Raw genomic sequence first — 22,328 nt, forward strand, 5'->3', positions numbered from 1 at the left:
CTGGGATATGGTTCCTAGTTGGCATACAGAAAGACCTAATGTCAATATTGAATGATGAATGAACGAACGAATGAATGGCAAAGGGCTACAGGAAGACATCTCCCGCATATGCTCTCAGTTTTTCCCAAGGTTTTAAAGAATGAGGAGGAAGGACTCACAATATTTCCCTCCTGAGGTCACCGGGAGAACCCAACTCTCTGCACACCTGTGCCCTCTTTTTGCTTTGCAGAGCTCAGAGAGAACAAAGTGTTCACGACAAACATTGTTTTACTTTGCACCTTTCTTCTTTACCAAATGCAGGTCAGTGGAGGCTTTATATTTCAGCTTTGAAAAACAAAGTATCCAAGAGTATTGACCCCAAGAGGCCCAGATTTCTCTTACAAGAACTTAAAATATCTTTTGTTTCCTGTTTCAATAAAAAGGTGCCCAGGAAGGGTCCCAAGCCAAATGTCTGTGAACACCTGTGGCCTCTGGGGGCTGCCTGCTCCCTCAGATAGCTTTGGAGCTGGAGTTTTAGAGCAAGCGGTCAGCCTGGCGGTGAGCTTGCCTCACACGTGGGCTGTACTTCCCTGAAGCCACTTCAAACAAATCTCTCCCCTCAGTGTGAGGAGAGGGACAGGAGGACAGTGATTTAATACGGGGCTCCGAGGTACGGCCCTGTAGGGACTGTGGGTGCTAGCGGTCCTTGAGTGGGCGCCATCTCCCCCTGGAGGCCGGCCACACTCCTGGGGACCAGTCCCGGGCAGAAGGGCATCAGCAGAAGAGCCCCCGAGCGCCGATCCGTGCCTCGCCAGTGGGGGGCGCTCTCCCGTGGGAAAGGTCGGGCAGGGCGGGGAGGGGCAGGGCGGGACTCGGCCCCTCCGCCCCCTTGGCGCCACCCCTCGCTCTGCCAAACTTTCCTCGGGTTCCGGGCGGGTCCCAGCGTCCGCTGGAGAGGAGGCGCGCCGCCGCCTGCCCGCTTGTCGCGTCGCCCTCGGCTGCTCGCGCCCGGCCCCCGGTCTCCCTGTCGCGCTCGGCCCCGAGGGCATGCGGCAGCAGCAGGGGTCTACGCTCCCGGGCTCCGCGGCGCGGGCGAGCGTGAGCGGTGAGTGGGTTCCCGGAGCGGCGGCCGGCCGGGGCGCATGGGGAGGCTTTTCGGGGTTGCCTGGCGTCCAGCCCGGGCCCCAGACCCATTCCGAGTACCTGGGACAGCCTTCTTTGGGCGGTGTGTGGCGCATCTTGCCCTTTCCGCCTTCTTTTAAAATTCTTTTTTATTTTAGGAGGGAGAAGCAGTCGGGATGCAGAATCCGCGTAGCGCCCGCCCCAGCTGTGGGCTGGTGGGCTGGGCGCAGAGGAGCGCAGAGCGGGGCGCAGGCTCCGCTCTGCTTTTGCACAGGTGCTTCTTTTCCAAACTCGGTTTTACAGCCGTCGATGGTGAACTGAGGTTCTCTCGTGGAGCCTAGGGATATAACATTTTCCAGCCTTCAGTTACTCCCTAGCCTGTGGTGTGTTAGGGAACAGCTCGAACCAAGCAAGGCATCCAGAGATTCGGGAAATGGTTATTACGAACTAACTAGTGACACTGTTGGGGGTTGTGCTTTGAGAGTAAGTGACGGTCCCCGCGGTCCCCCTCTCACTACCGGCAGACAAAAGTGCTTTGTTCTGTAGCAGCGTTACTTTATTGCTTTCCTTCAACAAGTTGCGACTACCTAAAATGGCTTAGAAATTTCTCAAGCAAGTAGTTGGAGGAGTGACTGTGAGTATTGGAAACAATTTAGTCTTATTAAGGTCATCATTTAAACTGCCCTCAAAAGCATTTTTAAACTGAGTATTTTCCACGAAGTGTGTTCCTGGTGCTTCGTTACTGTCATTGTCGTACACTTCTCCCTCCTCACTTCTTTGCTGCCCTGAGTATTACCTGGCCTTGGAACGTTACTTTAGAAGTTAAGGGCCTCTTAGCTTCTCAAGGTTCCTACTTGCTTTTTGTAAGTCGGAGAATAAAGTAAATGCCAAACAGGTGATCTCTTTACAAGTCGCTTATTATTTCATGCACTGCACAGCATGTCATTAATGCATGAACTTTTGTGTTGCTAAGGAGAGTTGTTGGGTTTTCCAGTGAACTACCTATCAGTGGTTGCTAGCCCAGCTTACAGTGAGGAATTGCATCCAACTTTGTGTGGTCTGAGTCCTGGGAATAGAGTTTTCCTCTTTTTTGAACAGAAGTGATACAGTTAAAAACACACAACCTTGGCTCTATTAACACCATGCTAGTCTAAACAAACTGGGCCATTCTAAAAAGACCAGCAAGCAAACCCTACCAGTGGGGTTTATGTACTTGAGATAAGCTTCTGGACTTGTTTCTTGTGCCATGAGACTGTATGACTGTATCATGTAGGGACTGGACATCCAATCATCTGGATGTAACTTATATTGATTGTTACTACCAGGTAACTAGGACAATAGATTATTTTGGCACATTTTCAGGTTTTCTTTTGTCTTTAGAGTTCAAAACTTTGTAGCTTCGATTAAACGAGAAATAACACATTTCTTTTCTAAATCTGACAAATGCATAAATAGTAGTTACCAGCCTCTTTATATTGTTAGATCAGATCTATTTTAGGTATCTGGCTGTTTTACAAGATGTTTGATAGAACAGATCTGCATATGTTTTCTCTGAATGAAGACTGAAATGAAAACATTCCAATATGGGATTATTTTCATGTATGTCCATCAGACCCTACTTGAAAATCTACATGCTGATTCTCTCTCATTTTTCCAAAATACACAGGCACAGAGGAACCACTGCACACACAGCATTGTAGCCAGGCAGCAGTCAAGGTACACATTCTCAAAGTGGTGTACACATGCCCAAGGCTGGCTGCCTCTCCCCCAAGTTTTTCATCTTGGAGCAGAAATCCACCATAACCTAAGCCCCCAGCGTCTTATTTCTTTGGGCCGTGGCAGGGGGAATCACTGTAACTTGAATGGGAATTACTATAACTCGAATTACCCATTAACCATTCTCCTTGGACTGTACATTCGTTCAAAATCTCTGTAGCCTGTGATTATAACCAGCAGAGTGTTTAAGTCTGATTGCAAGGTTCTAAATGGCAGAGCCCAGGCCTAAGGTATTATTAATGTGGTATAAAGAGAAGAGCAGGGCTTTGCAGAGAGACCAGGTTTTGTTCCAGGTCAGGCTTCGTAACCTTGTATACTTTGCTTCACCTCTAAGCCTTAATTTCCTTGTCTGTAAAAATGAAGATTATATCCACCTCCCAAGATGAAAAGAGAAAGCACTTAGCAGGGTCTCTGATATACAGGAAGTATTCCTTATATGTTGGTTGCCCTCTTTTCCTCCTAGATAAAGTATTGACATTTCTATAAACATGGTGCAAATGTACATTGCAGTGGTGAGAGTGCAAAGGTAGATTCCCAAGTCCTTGGTGATTTAGAGATGTTCTGCTCGCTTTCCTTACTTGCTTTCCTCCTCCCTTGCCATGGTCCTTTTGCTCTTCCCTCCATCATTTCTCCTGCAGGTACTGAGCTGCCTCCTGTCTGGCCTTGCTGATCCTTTGTCCCTCATCCTGGATTCTGTGTTTATGTGGAGGAGACCCCTGGAACTTAGTTCTACCGCGGATGGGAGAGATGGAGGTGAGGGGTTTAGAGCTGTCTGCAGAAGCCCTGAGAGTTTGTGCTTTCACAGTGCTGGGTTAGAGAGGCAATTTGGAGTACAGGGGTCTGGGTTCTAACCCCAGCACCACTCCTGTGAGCTCTTGTGACCTTGAATAAATCACTTATCATCTCTGAATCAGTTTTCTCATTCACACGATGGGGATAATAATTCCTTTTCTAGCTACCTGCATGGGTTGTGTTGGGTCCCATTAAGTCAGGCATGTGAAAGGGCTTTGCACCTGGTGAGGGCCACATAAATGTTGGATAAAGAGACAGGGCCTCCAGATGTGGGACACCCCAGGCAGGCTGTAGGGGGCGGGAGGATCTCCATGTGGGTGTTGGACATGCTAAGTGGTCATTGCTGCCATCTCTCCACACCCCTCTTTCCTGCCTTCTGATAGCATATGAGATTTTAAGGAGGAAATCCTGCCAAAGGTTGAGAAACTGCTCTGTGGGAAATATGAAAGGAAGAGAAATTTCAGGGCTGAGATTACCTGACGTTGTGTGATCGAAGGCACAGGGCAAAAGGTCCAAAGAAGTTTTAATTCCCTCTTAGAATTACCTGTACTGTCTGCTCATCTCAGTTCTTAGTGGACAGAAACATAGGGTTAACTAATCAGCCAATGAGACAGAGGAGAGTGGTACTGGAGATCATCAGACGTTGAATTGGGGTGCCCTGTGCCGTCCTCACACTCCTGTGCCTTCTTGCTAACTTAAGTCTCTGAGGTTCACTCTGCAAAGCACTAAACTGACTCAAGGCATCCCCCCACCCCCCCACACAAACAATTAAGCTAATTATTTAATTCAATCTGAGAGGTGTGTCTTGCTCTCTGCCTGACCTGCCTCGTGAGCCAGGAGAGTAGTGCCCAGTGAGGGGAAGGTCTGACTTCCTGGATTGTCCCCGCCCCCTCTTTCCCAGACTGATGTCAATCATCCTTATTCCTTTTCATCTCCTGGCCTGGCCTCTGCGGCCCCTGACCCCTAGCCTCTGGTCCTGTCTGCCTACTTCCTTGAACTTCATTGCCTGTGCCCCTCCCTGCTCCCATGGACCTTGCTTCCCCTCCTCAGATGTGAATCATTCATATACTTTAGTCCAGGCCAGACTGGGTGTCGCTCTGGAAAACAGCCTGCCCAGTATAGCCTGCCTCACCCCTTCCAAACAATGTTAGTCAGCCCCGTAATTACTCATCAGCTAGTCCTATGTCTTTATTGTGCCCTGGGACATTAGGCTGCAGGACCTACTAGCCCTGGTTTTGTTTTGTTTTGTATTTTACGCAGGCCTTTCACTGTTGTGGCCTCTCCCGTTGCAGAGCACAGGCTCCAGACGCGCAGGCTCAGCGGCCATGGCTCACGGGCCCAGCCGCTCCGCGGCATGTGGGATCTTCCCGGACCGGGGCACGAACCCGTGTCCCCTGCATCGGCAGGCAGATTCTCAACCACTGCACCACCAGGGTAGCCCCCCTGGTTGATTTTTAATAGGCCAGTCCTTTAAATGGGAGCCCTTTCCCTGAACTAAACTGTCACATGGGTCTGGCAAAGAGAAAATACATATAATTTTTTTCTATAAAAATGGCCTTAGGATTAGCGTTCTCCAAAGAGATGGAACCAATTGGACATATATAGCTGTTTATAAGAGGAGGTTTATTATAAGAATTGGCTCATGGGATCATGGAGGCTGAGAAGTCCTGCGGTCTTGCCATCTGCAAGCCGAAGAACCAGGAAAGCTGGTAGTGTAGTCCAGTCTGAGTCTGAAGGCCTGGGAACAGGAGCTCTGATGTCTGAGGGCAGGAGGAGATGTACATCCCAGCTCAAGCAACCAGGCAAATTTGCTCTTCTTCTGCCTTTTTGCTCTATTCCGTCTCTCAGGGGATTGGATGATACCCAGCCACATCGGTGAGGCTTATCTTCTTTACTCAGTCTACAGACCCAAATGCTAATCTCTTCTGGAAATACCCTCATGGACACACCCAGATAATGATTTACCAGCTACCTGGGCATCCCTTAACCCAGCCAAGTTGGCCCATAAAATTAATTCTTCCACCACCAAACGAGGAAGTTGACACGGGTACAACACTACCGTCCACAGAGCCCATCCATATATCATCAGTACTTCCCCAAGTGTCTCTTTTTCCTGTCTGATCTAGGATCCATGTTAAATTTATTTGTCATGTCTTTTGTAAAATAGTTCCTCAGACTTTCCCTGTTCCTAAAGTCCTTGCAGTTGTACAGGTCTTAACATTTTGTAGATAACTCTCAACCTGGGTCTAGCAGGTGTTTCTTCAGAACCAGACTTAGGTCATATGTTCTTGGCAGGGTACTCTGCTCTTGTCAGCACATCGCATTAGAAGGTACACGATGTCAGCTTGTCCACCACTGGAATATTGGCCTTAATCACCTGGTTATGTTGGTGTTTGCCAGATCTCCCCACCTTAAATTCACCATTTTTCCCTTTGAAACTTATTGGTATTTGTGGGGAGGTGTTCTGAGGTTATGCTAATAGCTGTCTCTCATTAAACATCCACCTACAGCCTTATCATTCACTGATGACCTCTGCCTGAATCAGCCACCTCTCTGAAGGTTGCCAAATGGTGATTCTTTATTTCCATCACTCCTTCCACATTTGTTAGTTGGCATTCTGCTATTAGGAAGAACTTTCTTTCTCCTTCATGCATTTATTCATTTATATTAGGAAGTATTCGTGGATTCCTTTTGTATACAATATGTTGAGATCTCTTGCTATAATTACTTATTTTGATGCTCAAATTGTTCTCAGTTTGACCAGTGGGAGTCCCTTTGAACTGGCTCCTTTGTCCTTTTGACATCCTTATCATCCATTGAACATTTAAAAATTTTCTGTCACCACAAGGCATCCCAGGTTTATCTTGTACTTTCCCTCTCCTGGTTAGTCATCCTTTTTGGTAGAGAATGGTATTTAGAAACCAAGATCCAGAAGGTTGATTGTGTCCATTTTTGCTGGGGTGTCTTAGATCTCTCAAAGGACAGAGCTAGGAAATATATGTATATATGTATTTACACATACACATTTATATATTTTCTGCATTAGGCCATATATTGTAAAATCATGAGTTCATACTAATACCTCCAATTCCAGTCCAACACCCAAGGACCTTTCTAGTCTTATCGCTTTATATCTTTTTACATATCTTCTCTGGCAGTTAGAAACTTGACTCTCATTACCATCAATATTTTTACTTATTTGCTCAGAGTAGCCCGCCTCTCAGCCACAAAGGCCATCCTGCCTCCTCTCTGTCCATCTCTCTTCCCACTGCTGCTCATCTTTGGTGCCAGGCCTGCTAACCCGTGTGTCTATGCAACTTTATTATCAGCCTCCAGTCCCTCCAGCTCACTACTCTGTGTGGCTCCCCAGCCACAGCCCATGCTTCTGTGCAACTCCCCAAACTCTCTCCATTATACTGCGTTCTCAGCCACATGCTGACCCCTCAGTTCTGGGGAGGGAAGAAAAGAGAAGGCAGAGGAAGAGAGAAGAAGATGGGAATGAAAGAAAGCAAAGATAGAAACAGCATATACATTTTTAAAGGTTTCCGTGGATTGCTACTAGGTCATTACTAGCCTTTCTCAGTTAATTTCCAGCCTAATTTCTAGAGTCAGATAATTGATGTCTGTGGCCTAGTTCAACTGGTAGTCTCTATTTTGTTGATGGAGAAAGTAAAATGCTTTAGGAGAAACTGTTTCTTACGTTATATCGTTCAATATGTTAGAAGTAAACTGGGTTGCTTGCTCTTCTGAGCTTTCTCTGAAGCAGGCAAACTGACTAATCATCGCTATTTTCTATCGTGTATTTAGAGTTTTATTCAGTCCTTTTCATTTGATTATGGATTTTTCCCATAAACTCTTGTCAACAATTCTAAGTAGAGGTACATTTACAAATTTTTATTGACATTTACCACAACCACATTATATTACGTCTAGAATCACTAAATATTTGCAAAAGGCATTAATGTCATTATGGAGAACAAATCTGCATTTTTATTTCTCTTGGGGTTAGAGGATTAACTAAGGAAAAAAGGCTCCAGTGGTCAGGGTGGTGAAAAGAGCCCTGGGCTAGAAGGATGAGAGCTGGTCAAAGTGAATCAGTGTCTCCCAGTTTTAATTTTCTTTGTAAGATGGAGAAAGCTACAGTGCCCATCTCACCATGGGATCAAATGGGAAGAGAGACATGAACTCACTTTGAAAACTGTTCAGTGGTATATTAGTGAATATATTTTGAGGGATTACTCTATGATCCAGATAGAGTAGTCTAGAGGAAGCATGGTAATATGATTAGAAGGTTAAACATCAGGTTTCCAACCCCTCTGGCTAAACTCCTTTTATACTTATTCTCTGGGACCAAGTAGTTTCAACTGATAGTGAAAAACACCAGTTAGTGACCCTGGACAGGGTGGTAGAGGGGAGACGTTCTTGGGGTTGTAATGCCGGTGACCCACCCTGTCTGAGGGAGGGATTGCCTCCTTTGACCTCCCCTCCCTGGTAATCTCTCTTGGGATCCTCCTCCCCAACCTATTGGGAACAGACTTACCCTGTTGCTTTACTGGACTTGTCTCACTCCTCTGGACCTGGCAGTGGGTTGAGGACTTTACATTGGCTGTTTCATTCACTTTGCCCCAGTAACCCAGTAACCTGACAAGTTAGATCTTGTCTCCCTTTTGTAACAGAGGAAATTGAGGCTCAAAGAGGTTAAGTAACTATTCTCAGGCCCCACTGATAATAACAGTAATGAAATTAACACTCTGTGTCAGAGGCTATTCTAAGCACCTTATTTAAATCTCCCTATAGTCTTAGGAAGAAGGTGCTGTTGTTATCCCCATTTTATAGATGACAGAATTAAGGCACAGGGAGGTTAACTAACTTGCTGGTACGTAAGGCTTCACACTCAGGCCAGTTATCTCCAGAGGCCATGCTCTTTTGCTCTTTTGATATCCAGTTTCCCCAACACCATTTGTTGAAGAGACCGTCTTTTCCCCATTGTATATTCTTGGCACCTTTGCCAAAGATCAATTGATCATATATGCATGGGTTGATTCCTAGGCTCTCTATTCTGTTCCATTGATCTATATGTCAGTCTTTATGTCAGAACCATACTTTTTTGATTACTGTAACTTAGTATTACTATTGCTTTGTAGTATATTTTGAAACCAGGAGGTATGAGGCCTCTAGATTTGTTCTTTCTCAAGATGGTTATGGCTGTTTGGAATCCTTTGTGTTTTCATGTGAATTTTAGGATTTCTTTTCTATTTCTGTAAAAAAAAAAAAGATGCTGCTGAGATTTTGATAGGAATTGTTCTGAATCTGTAAATTACCTTGAGTTGTATAGACATCTTAACAATATTAGATTCTAATCCATGAACACAGCATGTCTTTCCATTTATTTATGTCTTCTTTAATTTCTTCCATCATTGTGTTGTAGTTTTGAGTATACAAGTCTTTTGCCTCCTTGGTTATGTTTATTCTTAAGTATTTTATTCAGTATGATGCTATTGTAAATGGGATTGTTTTCTTAATTTCCAAAAAGCTTGTCGTTGTTAGCGTATAGAAATGCAGCTGATTTTTGTATGTTGATTTTGTATCCTACAACCTTACTGAATTCATCGATTAGTTCTAACAGTTATTTTTTGTGGGATCTTCAGGGTTTTCTACATATAAGATCATATCATCTGCAAACATGATTTTACTCCTTCCTTTCCGATATAGATACCTTTTATATCCTTGTCTTGTCTGGCTAGGACTTGAGATACTTTGTTGAATGGAAGTGGCCAGAGTGGGTCTCCTTGCCTTGTTTCTGGTCTTAAAGCTTTCAGTTTTTCACTGTTGAGTATGATGTTCATTCTGGGGGTCATGCTCTTTAACCACTCTGCTTACCTGCTTATCTGCTAATATTTGAACGCAGAACCTGAAGCCTGTGTTCTTCTGCCACACCACATTGTCTCTCCTCTGCTTCCTCACCCACTTCTACACTCCTGCCTCCCTGCTTTGTTTCAAGCAACAGAAGAGGGAAGTGGCAGTCTCTTAAGCCTAGTCACTGTGGCTCTAGGCCCATACTCTTAGGCAGGAGAAGAGTCTTTCCTGGACTGTGGTTATTTTAGTGTAAGTATAGGATGCCTTTGTTATTTGTCTTTGTTAAATTGAAGTGTTAGAGCATGAACAGTTAAAATTCCAGAATGCCAGTCGTATATTCTATTGAATTTTGGGGAAATATTGAGTTAACTTTCTTGGGAGGTACTATCTACCATTTATTGAGTACACCCTATGTCCTAAGCATCTTGCTACTCACTTTATATACATTGCTTTAATTATCCTTTCAACAATCCTATATAGTTGTTGTAGTTATTATGTTGTAGTTATTTTTAGAGAGGAAGGAAAAGTCTCTGGCCAGATCGGCAGTATGCCAGGTTAGAGCCATCGCTGAAAGTGATGAGCCTACATCTGACCCGGGTTCAGCTGACGCCAAAGCTTCTGCTCCTTTTCCCCCCCACTACCCGGCCCTCCTATGTGTCACAGCCTGCCATGCTCTCCTTGAAAGTGTTTAGGTGACCAGAGCTCCACTGTTCTGGCCTTCCATTCTCTAAACCCTGTTTTAAATACCCATGCTAAAATGTCCATTTCTTTATTTATTCTGACCAACGAATGTCCATTATGCACTGGAGGAATGGAAATAAGCAAACCACAGCAAAACAAAACAAAACTCCCCTTCAGAAGAAAGAGAGACATGCAGCAGACATGATGGAACCCTGCTGGGCAGCAATTAAGACTTCCCTGCCCTGGTCCCTTCCTCTGCTGTATGTGAGAGGCTTCCTGGTGGTCCTGACTTTGACTCTGTTCCCTGGGAAGTTCTTCCTTGTCCATTACCCTCTGTGACCATATCTGAAATGGGTGTTGGAAAGTGTGAGCTCCAGGCCACTCTGTGGCTTCCACAGCAGTATAATTCCTTAAAAAGTTTATAGGCTTCTGGTCTGTTTGCTTCTAGTCAGTTCCATATACCAGTTACCACATCCAAATTCTATTTTGGATCAAGGTCTCAGGCATTTCTTTTTTCCCAACTTCTATGCTGGGCCCATCTCTCTTTTCCTCTCCTTAGTGGTTTCTGCCCTGAAGTCCTCTAAAACATGGACTTGGGCAGGAGAATGCACGCTTACCCTTTACTGTCGGCCTGACTTCTTTGTTCCAATGCCATGTTTTATTGAGAGGCCTTTGAGAAAGGCTGTGAGCAGTGATACTATTTTCTGCTCTATGGGGTCGCAGAAGCAGTTCACTTTTCTAATCTTCCAAGGCCTCCAGCTTCTGGTTGCTGACCATTCTTTTCCACCTTTGCTTACAAACGATCCTTGCCTGAGCTCATCTCTTTCTGGGAATGCCTTGCTAAAAGCTGCGAGAAGCAGCCAGTGCCTGCATCTAGAGCTGCCGGCTTCTTAGGCAGAGAGGCCTCCAATTACAGTGATTTGAAGACAACAGTTTATTTTTCTCTCTTGTTAACAGTCCTGAGGTGAGTGGTTTGAGTCTGAAGGGCTTCTTTTATCTTGTTTTTCCACTATCCACCAGGGCAATGTTTCTCAAACTCCCTTTGTTTCAAGACTGGATTTTTTTTTATTGCCAGTGTGCCGAAGACAAATACTTTTGGTTTATACTCCACAGATCACACACTTGTATTTCACAGCAGTGTCAAATTGTCGCAAACATTTCTAGGTATTTATTCACAGTTTCTGGACTTATCTCCTCATTAATGGAAACGTGTCCCTGGACTACTCGGAGTTGTGCTTCTAGGGCTTTGCCCTGGTCTGAAGGTTCAGTGCTGATCACAGGGCTGCTTGAGCTCCAGCTTGCAGGAAGGTGAAAGAGCTCGGAGGCACACACGCTATTTCAGGGCTAACCTGGAAGCAGCGTACTTCATTCGTGCCAGTCCATTGGCAAGAAGTTAGTCACATGCCTCCCTGTAAGGAGGCTGGGAAATAGAGTTTTTTACTCTATAAGGAAAGGAAAACATGGTTCAACACTTTGTGCCATAGACCATAAAGCTAGACAATGATAAAAGAAATATTTGTGAGAGAACTCGCAGGGCAGCAGACAATCATGGGCAAATGAGTTAGAAGAACTGTTCTGAGTTCAGTGCCTTGTCACTCAGGACAGGGCCTCTCGGAAATAGAGTCTGGGGTCCTGCTGGCCTTTTCACGCAACCAGGGGGTCAGAGGCTGGTTGTGCAGTGAGGTTAACAAGAGGGAAGTTCATGCGAGAAGAGGCTGAGAACCATTCTCAGGAGGAAATCTAGAAATCAAATACCCAGGTTTGGAGCTGGAATCCACAAGGTGGTATTCAGAGCGCTGGGGCAGGGGCAGATCTGAAGGCTTAGGACACTGCAGCAGTCAGGATCAGTGGGCATCAGGAAAGGGGTTCCAATAGTCTACCCTGAGCCCAAGCAAAGCACCAGAGGAGGGAGGACAAAAGGTCTTGGCCAGTGTGAGCTGGACGAAGCCTCTTCAATCCCAAGCCTCTCTGCCAGCTTGCAAATGCTATGCTACAAACAGCTAGTGAAGCCCGAGGCCACCATTGTTTTAGCCCCTGCATTAAAACCTGGTGCTTAAACCTCAAACTCTATTCCTATCCCGACAGCTGAACTGAGGGAGGTTTCATGTCCCAGCCTGCATACATGCTACCCTTATGGTGACTTTCTTCTTGTTTATCTTGAAGGCAGTTTGGGAGCTTAGCATGAGGGTGAGAGGACATGAGCGGTGTCAGGGCTTGAGCTAGTTCAGGAGTCATGCACATAGAGGAAAAAACTTGAGCAATCATAGCTCTTGTGGAAGAAAGTTTAAAGGGAAAAGAAGAGGGGGCTGAGAGCCAAGTCTAGGAGTATGTACACTTCAAGGCTGAAGAACAGCCTTGAAGAACGGGAGACAGAAATACTGAGAACAGTGGGAAAAGAACCAGGAAAAAGTAGGGTCACAGAGGCTTGGGAGGGGAGTTACAAAAAGAGAATAACTCTCTCAGTGTCCACAGTGAAACCAAAGAAAAAGAGGACTGGAAACAAAGGAATTGTTATTGAATTATTCAATAAAATTGAACATATTTTTATTATGTGCTGATTACAGGCAAGGTTCTGTGTTTGTGCCTCAGAGAACAGGGAGACAGAAGGATACTAGCTCTGCTTCCAACAGGTTTGGAAGTGAGGCTAAGACGAATCAATATTTAATATGATGTGTTGAATGCCACAGGAGAGCTACCAAGTATTTGTCAGCCAAATTTCTTGGAAGAATAGCCTATACTTTCTTTCCACTTCCGTATCACCCAAGCATTATTCAATCCAGTGTGATCAAGTTTCTGTCTCTTCTGCTTTCAACCAGTGAACTAAAACTAACCAACACGTGAACCAGACACGCGTTGTCCACGCACCTATGTTGGGCATCAGGTGCACAGACATGAGTGAGAAACTGTGGTGGCCCTTCAGAAGCTCACAGTATGGTAGTAAAGGCTGACACTGAGGCAGAGACTGCTTCCACAGTGCAGTATCAGGGGAGTCCCCCTCCAGTGGCTAAAAGAGAGTCCGAATTTAGTAAATAAAAAGTCACCTTAGGAGAATGAATATACACATGTCTGAAAGTTCCAGGTATATAGATGTGTACAGGTTCCAGAGTCAAGGACCACCTCCGGTCTCCCCCAAGTGCGTCTGTATTAATTTACGAAGAGTAGAGGTGAGGAACGCTAGAATTAAGATGAGACTGTTGATGGAATAGAAATGAGTTTATTCCTGACCTCCCTCCCCCCAGTGCCTTGAGCCCCCATGCTTCTTTGTCTACTCAGTGACTAAGTCTAGCTTGTGTCCCCAGGGTCTAAAGGTCATCTGCCATTATAGCATCTGCACCTAGGTTGCAGCCTGCAGAGCTTCTTGGAGAGTAGCGCTTATCCAGCATCTCCCACGGCTGGCCCTGCCGCTGGAAATGCCACTGTGGAGGATGGATCAGTAGTGCCACCAAAAGGCAGTCCTCGTAGTGATGGCTGCATGGCCTTGCATCGGGCTGCAGTGTCCCCTTTGGCTCAGGTTGTCATTACCCTGACCCCCTCTGCCCTGCTCTCCTCACAGCACCTTAAGGAAAACTCTACTGCTTCTTTCTCTGCAGTGTCTAGATTCAAACCTGGCTAACCTTAGGTCCCAATAAACACTTCAACCCATGTCATTTATTTCCATGGTATACAAGAGCACAGAGTTGGCACTGATCCTTGATTACACTGGGGGACATCTGTGAGGTAGACTTCAACATGCAGGGATCTGTTGGAATCCAGTGCAATCATCTTTGTTGTATATAATGCCTCTAACTATGGGCAAATTACTCATTGACTGAATCACTTACTGTGTGTAGTGAAATTTACTAGGGTTCTGGTACTCTAAGGGGACATAGGGGGCATCCAAAGAATTGTGATACTGGCCCATGCCTTTGGGAATACAGTTTATTCCTCTTTCCTTCTCTGAGAGTTGTTACACTTATAGCTGGGAAATATTATGTGTACTATATCTTACTAAAAGATTTAAGAAAAATCTATAACATAGTAACACCTTACAAATAACACTGTTGTATTACAATGTCCTTGAAGATATCTGTATTGCTCAGAGTTCCACAGGAAACATGATATCGTTAATTTGGTATCTGGAGCGGGGGATGGTAACTTGGTAACTGGGGGAGGGCAGAATTCATGGAAACCAAGAGATGGTACAATGACCCAGAGCTAGAAACAGCAAGGAGCTTTTAACACCCCTCAACCTGGAAGCCAAGGGGAGGGAGAAGGAGAGGCTGCCTGCCAGGTACTAACCCAGCCAACCCGTAGCGACCTGGCAGGGAGGGAGCAGGGGAATCAATGTCTCAGCCTTGCCCCACCCACTCCTCCTCACCTCTCGCTGTACCTCTCAGGGCAGGAGCTGGAGGGCAAGGAAGCCGGTTGATTCAGTCCTGCAGGGAAAAGAGCAAGTGGAGGAGGTTGGAGAGGGAGCTGGAGGGACCAATGGATGAGATCAGGCACAGCGTTCAAATGCCTTTTATATGCATTTCCGTGACCTGGTTACCTTCATACAGATGTGCTGTTTTACTACGAGATATGCATAGGGTGGGAGAGGGGGGCAGGATGGGGATGGCTACGAGTTCCTTGCTTTAGTGATGAAACAGCAGTACCCTCCTTTGGAGCCTCTGAAGCCTTCATTAAAACAACCATTTCCCACTATAGCCACATGCTTTGAAAATATGACTGTCCTGCCTGTATAGAGTTTCAGAATTCAGTCAGGCACTAACCTGAGCTGGTGTGCTTTCCAGAAGCAAGGAGGGGTCACTGCAGATCACTATTCACCTATTGCTGGGAACAGCGGGGGATTATTTAGAACAAGAGGCTGTTGAATATCCTTCTCAGGACTGGTGGCAGGAGACTGAGTCACGAAACGGAGAGTGAGCCAAGGAATGAATGCAGTTCATGGTTAAGTCAGGACAAACAGTTTGGACCAAAATTTTCTCTGTTGTGAATTTTATAATGTAAAGAAATCTAATTTTCTTCTTATGGGAAGTCATTGGCTGTAAGTAGGAACTTTGAAATTTCTCAAAATATATTTTCACAGAATGACGAAGTTCTTTGTACAAGAAGAATATCTCTTTCAGAGATGAATGTCCACACTTTAAATTTTGGCATTCTCTCCTCCTTCAAACATGTGATTACATGATGATCTAAGGATTATTTGGTATATAATAGAACATATGGGGTTATATTATATATAAATATTATTCATTTTAAGCATTTTGATTAGTGTCTTTACTTTTAAGAGGGTCAAAGGACAAAATGTGTCTGTCATCTTTCCAGCCTAATGAATTAGATGAGATTAAAATCATATACAATTGGTAAAGTAAACACAGTTAAAGATTTACATTACATTTGGATAAGCTGAGTCAGGGAGTTTGCTGATCGTATAAAATCCCTGTCTCACCTCGTTTATTTGGTTTAGTTCTGTATGTTTTCAAGTTTGCCTTCCTGTTTAACCAAGAGGTTTAAGAGGTCTTCAGTCATCAGTGACATCTGAGGAACAATACATTTGATTATAGTTGTTTATTAAACAAGTCCTAGGGTAGCAGCTGTTTGTATATACCGTGGCCTCTTGTAAATCCACCCACTCAATGGAGAGAGAGAAAGCAGTGGTTGAAACAGCTGACATGCAACAGGCTGTCCTCCCTACCTACAGGACTCAGAAACGTGCCCTGGCACAATAACCTGTTTATCCTGCTGAGCTCTGACTGCATTTGCCCCTGTGTGTCATTGAGCCGAAGATGACTTGAGGCATGGAAGTTTCTCATTTCCCAAGCGCACTGGGTGTGTGCCTGCTTCTCCTCTGTGGCTGCTGTCTTGGGAACTTTACTACCAGTAGAAGCACTCGGTGTGCCGTGGGACCTTGTTGCTGTGTGGCGAGCAGGGGGTCACAATCAGAACAATTTTATGTGCGTGAGTTTACTATTCGTTCTTAAGAAACAGAGTGATGAAACTTTAACAAAGTTGAGTTCAGCTTTCTTAAGAGAAATGGTCTAGTGTATTAAGATAGGGTACCAGACCTGTAAAAGCCCTACAGTTAAGTGTAACAGGTACCCCTAAAGTAAACGTATTAGCTTTACCCAAGAATATCGAGGATCTCAATACCCTGTCATAGATAATATCTGTTTAAATTGAATCTCCAATAGGTGGCTACTCCTTTGTGTTATTTTACCACAGCAAAGAGTAAAATAACTGCTTATGAAAGCTGCAGGCTTTATTTATTTTGAAATTACTGTGGTATAGTAGAATTGATAACATCCTCTCCCCTCTCTCTTTTTAAAATCTATTTTTAATATTTATTTATTTATAAGACCGTTTTATATTTACAGAAAAATTGAGCAGATAGAATAGAGAGTTCCCATGTTATGCTCCCACTCCTACACATGGTTTCCCCTCCTATTATTAACATCTTGCAGTAATATGGTACATTTGTTACAGCTAATGAACTGATATAGATTCATCACTATTAACTAAAGTCCCACTTTATTCAGATTTTCTTACTTTCTACATAATGTTCCTTCTCTGTTCCAGGATCTGAGATACACATTATATTCAGATGTTATGTCTCCTTAGGTTCCTCTTAGCTGTGACAGTTTCTCAGATTTTCTTTGTTTTCGATGACCTTGATGGTTTTTGAGAATGTCTCCCAACTGGGATGTGTCTGAGGTTTTTCTCAGATTAGGCTGGGGTTATGGGTTTTGGGAAGGAAGATTACAGAGTAAAGTGCCATTCTTAACATATTTTATCAGGGTTACAGACTAGCAACATGACTTATCACTGTTGATGTTGACCTTGATCACCTGGCCGAAGTCATGTTTGTCAAGTTTCTCCACTGAAAAGTGAGCCCCGCCCCCTTTCATACTCTCCTTTTGGGAGGCAGTCACCATGCACAGTCCACACTTACGGAGTGGGAGATATGTTCCCCTCCTTTAGAGTGGAATATCTACATAATTTATTTGGAATTTTTCTGTATGGGAGATATGTCTCTTCTTTTTCATTTATTATTTTTTTCAGTCATTTACTTCCAACAATATGGACTAATAGATTTTTAAAAATGCATTGGGTTATATAGTCCAATCCTACTTTATTTATTTTGTTGCTCAAATTGTTCTACCTTGGCCATTGGGTCTCCCTTTCTTTGGAAGTTATGTTCAAAGAGAAGTCATAATTTCTGATGTCCATACAGACAGGGGGTTGGGGGGTCTCTACGGTGGGACCGCCCTTCAGACCACCCTGTCTTGTCTGCTCTGGTAAAGCCTCTGTTCAAGGGTGGCAAACACCACTCCTCACACTTCTCAGCCAGCAGGGCTTGGATCCAAGTCTACAGAAGAAAATGAAAGAGTTCTGAGACCCAAATTAGAGAGTATGCAGCAGTAGAAGAAAGTAAGAATGCTCAGTTTGGGTAGGGGGCACGTGTGCCCAAGGCTACTTAATTTAATTCTACATTTAACTAGTATTTACTGAGTGCCTACTGTGTGCTGGGCATTGTTCCATGTGCTGTGGATGTGCTACAACAGCACAAAGGCCCTGACTTCCTAAGCACACGGTGGGGACAGACCATAACCCCAAGCAGATGGTGTCAGGTAGTGAGAAACGCTGTAGAGAAGAATAAAGCAGAGGAAAGAGCGATAGTGCTGTGAGGGCAGGGGTTTGGGTGAGGTGCTTTTTTTACAAAGGGGCAGGGAAGAGAATCTCTGGTGAAGTGACCTTTGGGCTGGAATGAGGTGGCAAAGTGAGCCCTGAAGTTATCTGGGGGAAGAGGCTCCTGGCAGGAGGAGCAGTTTAAGGGCCTTGAAACTAATGGCTAGAATGAACCTCGAGGATCATATGTGGACTTACATCTCCCATGCGATCCTAATTTTTCCGTTAACGTGAATTATTAAAAGAATTCAGTGAGCAAACGTGACTGCTTAGAAGGAGTGGTCTCTTCTGGTCGTTAGCCTACCAACTAACCTAATCTCCAACTCCCATCTGGCTGGAGTTTCCAGAGAGGGGAGGATAGTTCTACATTTGTAGACCACAGGAAAAGAAAATGTGCACAGCACCAAATGATCTTGTTTCGATGCACCCTGTTTCGTCCTAAGGGGAAAAGAAAGTGTTATTGAAAGTCAACTAAAAGGCCAGCAGTAACTTGTCTCGTAAGATGTAGCTCGAAATAAGCTGCTTGGGTGGTTTGCACATGTCTTAATTTTCATAATTGTTTCCACATTATGGGCTGGCTGGACAGTTTTTCAGAGAATCAAGTTTGGGAGAGTCTAAATGAAAGCTTTGCTCCTGAAGTTTTCATTTGGATTCCACATATAGACTTTCTAAACCATCATTTTATGAAGTCTTAAATTACTGAAGTTTGAAGTTGTGGTGATACCTCCGAAGTTTAACATCTTTTGTTTCTGGGTCAGAACTATTCAAACCCTCTAAACCTTTAAGTATAAAAAAAGAAAAAGAAAAAGAAAAAAGAAAACAGCTTGCGATTTGGCAGAATTAAAGTTTAGCAACGTTAGTCTTGAAATTGTATTGTGTGCCCTGCTTACTGTAAAATTTGAAAACATATTTTCAGAAAAAAATGCCTTTTCTGTACTTCTCAGGGCTTTTAAAACAAAATAAAAAAACCCGAAGTTTATTTAGAATGCCTAACTTTTTTTACAGTGCAAGACAGTCTTTGTACGTGATTTGATGGGATCAGTCTATTTTGGTAATCCCATGGTTGTTGTTAAGTATGACTATAGTTCTTGTTCTGTCTGGTGTTTCATTTGTCTGTAGAGGGAAAATGTAGTGTTGTAGAGAAGCACACAAGCCTGGGAGCAGAGCTGCCTGAAGAGAAGCCAGGATCTTCCACTTACTAGTTGTGCAACCTTAGGCAAGGTTGCTTCAGTTTCCTCACCTGCAAAATGGATATGCTAGTAGTATCTACATCACTGTGGGGAGGATTAAATGAGATGACGTACATAAAATGCTTAGTCCAACACCAGGCACAAAGTAATCACTCAAATATTAGCAATTAAAAATAGTAATAATGAAGTCAAGATATTAAGTAACTAACCCAAGAACACATAGTTAATTAGTGAAGTTCTCTAATTTGCATATTTAATGGATGATGTGTAAGTTTTCAAAGGCATTTAACTGAACCTCTTCATTTTAGTGGGGGAAGAGATAGTGTTGGGTGCAGATTCATTTTTTTCCTTCCACACATGCTGATGCTATAGACATGAGCATAAAAGGCAAGGTCCCTGCTCTCCTGGAGTGAAATGGTCTAGCAGTGGGGGGGGTGAATAATAAAGGCAAACACACACACAAAAATACGTCACAACTGGTAGAGAAAATGAGGCTCTCTGATAGCGAGACCTGGGGGTTACTTTCGATTGGTCAGAGAGGGGTATCTCTGTGGAGGGGATGTTTAGGCTTAGATAATAGAATCATACTTTAAGGTTTGAGAGAGGTCGAGGAACTATGTCGATAATTTGTTATAAGCTCACTAAAGTTTTTGGTAATTTCCAGCTAAGAGAATATGGTGATCTGTAGTTAATATGTACTGGGGACTGTCAACAAGCTTGATAGCATATGGCAGAGAGAAAAAAATCAAAAGTACTAATTCAGAAACTTCTAGTTATTCATATTTGGGGCTCTGGAGCAATTGTGTTAGGAAATGTTTTATAAGAGAGTTGGGGAAAGTGACGTCTTGATTTGATCAGTTGTCAGCATATAAGGTTTTGTGGTTACATGAAGTTTTAAGTAGAAAACCATTTTATTTTCATTAACACTGGAAAATGCTAAAGTGCGCTGTGCTGGTAAGAGTAGTAATAACGAACATAAGTGAATCCTTGAGGCTTTTCCTTTGAGCATTAATTTTGATTTTTCATTGTCGTAGTTGTCAAAGAAAGGTAGATGAAGTAGAATGTGTGCTCCTAAGACAGAATTTGTAGCCTAGCATTTAAAAGTCTATTTATTTATTTATTACAGAAAATGTGGAACATAGAAAAAACTGGAAAGAATTTTTAAAAAATGACCCACAATTCTACCATTCTTAATTAACTATTTACACTTTGAGTTCTTTTCCTTATTTTCTTTTTATATCTTTTAAAAATCGTTAAGACATACAAACACAAGCACATTTGTCTGTGTTTATATGTATGTTATATATGTATGTATACATAAATATCTGTATATGTATACATACGTATATATTTATAATTAAAATAATGGAATATGCTTTTCCTCATATCACTACAACTTCATAGTAAACATGGTTTTCAATGGCTGTATAATATGCCATCCCGTGGAATCTTTTTCATCAATTCCCTATATGAACTTTTAATATTCTCATTGTCTATTTCTCCCAAAAGTAGAATTTGAGGCTTGGAGGTAGGGAACTGTGTGGTGGGAGTTCTGGTTAATCATGGTTTTCCTGTGGTTTTCAACTTTGGAAGACAAAACTGCTTCTCATTCCCAGGACGAATTTTGCTAAAATGTGTCAAAGAACATGCCATTTTGGTTTTGATGGGGGAAAGTTGAACTTGAAGATTTTTGAAGTAGAATCATTGAGGTTTTAGGGTATCATCTGATTACAAATTCAACCAAATTTATGAACCAAAATAAATGTTAAGACCCCTTTAAAAGGAAATTAGGATCCATAAACAAGACGAAAAGACAACCCTCAGAATGCGAGAAAATATTTGCAAATGAAGCAACTGACAGAGGACTAATCTCCAAAATTTACAAGCAGCTCATGCAGCTCAATACCGAAAAAACAAACAACCCAACACAAAAATGCGCAGAAGACCTAAGTCGACATTTCTTCAAAGAAGATATACAGATTGCCAACAAACACATGAAAGGATGCTCAACATCACTAATCATTAGAGAAATGCAAATCAAAACTACAATGAGGTGTCATCTCACACCAGTCAGAATGGCCATCATCAAAAAATCTACAAACAATAAATGCTGGAGAGGGTGTGGAGAAAGGGAACACTCTTGCACTGCTGGTGGGAATATAAATTGATACAGCCACTATGGAGAACAGTATGGAGGTTCCTTAAAAAACTAAAAATAGAACTACCATATGACCCAGCAATCCCACTACTGGGCATATACCCTGAGAAAACCATAATTCAAAAAGAGTCATGTACCAAAATGTTCACTGCAGCTCTATTTACAATAGCCAGGACATGGAAGCAACCTAAGTGTCCATCAACAGATGAATGGATAAAGAAGATGTGGCACATATATACAATGGAATATTACTCAGTCATGAAAAGGAACAAAATTGAGTTATTTGTAGTGAGGTGGATGGACCTAGAGTCTGTCATACAGAGTGAAGTAAGTCAGAAAGACAAAAACAAATACCGTATGCTAACACATATATATGGAATCTAAAAAAAGAAAAAGGTCATGAAGAACCTAGGGGCAGGACGGGAATAAAGATACAGACCTACTAGAGAATAGACTTGAGGACACGGGGAGGGGGAAGGGTAAGCTGGAACAAAGTGAGAGAGTGGCATCGGCATATATACACTACCAAATGTAAAACTGATAGCTAGTGAGAAGCAGCTGCATAGCACAGGAAGATCAGCTCGATGCTTTGTGACCACCTAGAGGGGTGGGATAGGGAGAGTGGCAGGGAGGGAGACACAAGAGGGAAGAGATATGGAGATATATGTATATGTATAGCTGATTCACTTTGTTATAAAGCAGAAACTAACACACCATTTTAAAGCAATTATACTCCAATAAAGATGTCTAAAAAAAAAAGGAAGTTAGGAAAATTTAAAGTTTTTTGGTAGTATGTTAATTCCTACATCTGTCTGACAATTTAATCTTGATTAAACTGATGAGTTAATCAAGAATAATATAATTTTAAAATTAGAAATGTGCTTCTCTTAGCTGTCTAAAACATATAGCAAAATAAAAAGGATTTTTCATTTGTGATAGGACACATAATAATTGCATACATAGGGACTTCCCTGGTGGCGCAGTGGTTAAGAATCCACCTACCAATGCAGGGGACATGGGTTCGAGCCCTGGTCCGGGAAGATCCCACATGCCGCAGAGCAACTAAGCCTGTGTGCCACAGCTACTGAGCCTGTGCTCTAGAGCCG

General features: G+C 43.2%; 1 protein-coding gene across 6 annotated transcripts in view; it reads left to right on the forward strand.

Annotated features, from left to right (window-relative positions):
• The first annotated feature begins 916 nt into the window (after window positions 1–916).
• Window positions 917–22,328, forward strand: part of LPAR3 (lysophosphatidic acid receptor 3) — a 72,159-nt gene continuing 50,747 nt past the window's right edge. Inside the window, exons 1-2 of one of the 6 annotated variants that reach the window (XM_019919920.3) lie at window positions 917–1,084; window positions 1,260–1,375. Coding sequence is in view for 1 of the 6 variants with exons in the window: in XM_019919916.3 (XP_019775475.1) it covers window positions 3,616–3,630 (15 nt within the window). In the remaining 5 variants the exon portion in view is untranslated. The other 5 variants (XM_019919918.3, XM_073787946.1, XM_019919919.3 and 2 more) reach the window with 5 other exon arrangements.

This window comes from Tursiops truncatus, chromosome 1 (assembly GCF_011762595.2).
Source record: "Tursiops truncatus isolate mTurTru1 chromosome 1, mTurTru1.mat.Y, whole genome shotgun sequence".
NCBI classification, from domain to species: domain Eukaryota; kingdom Metazoa; phylum Chordata; class Mammalia; order Artiodactyla; family Delphinidae; genus Tursiops; species Tursiops truncatus.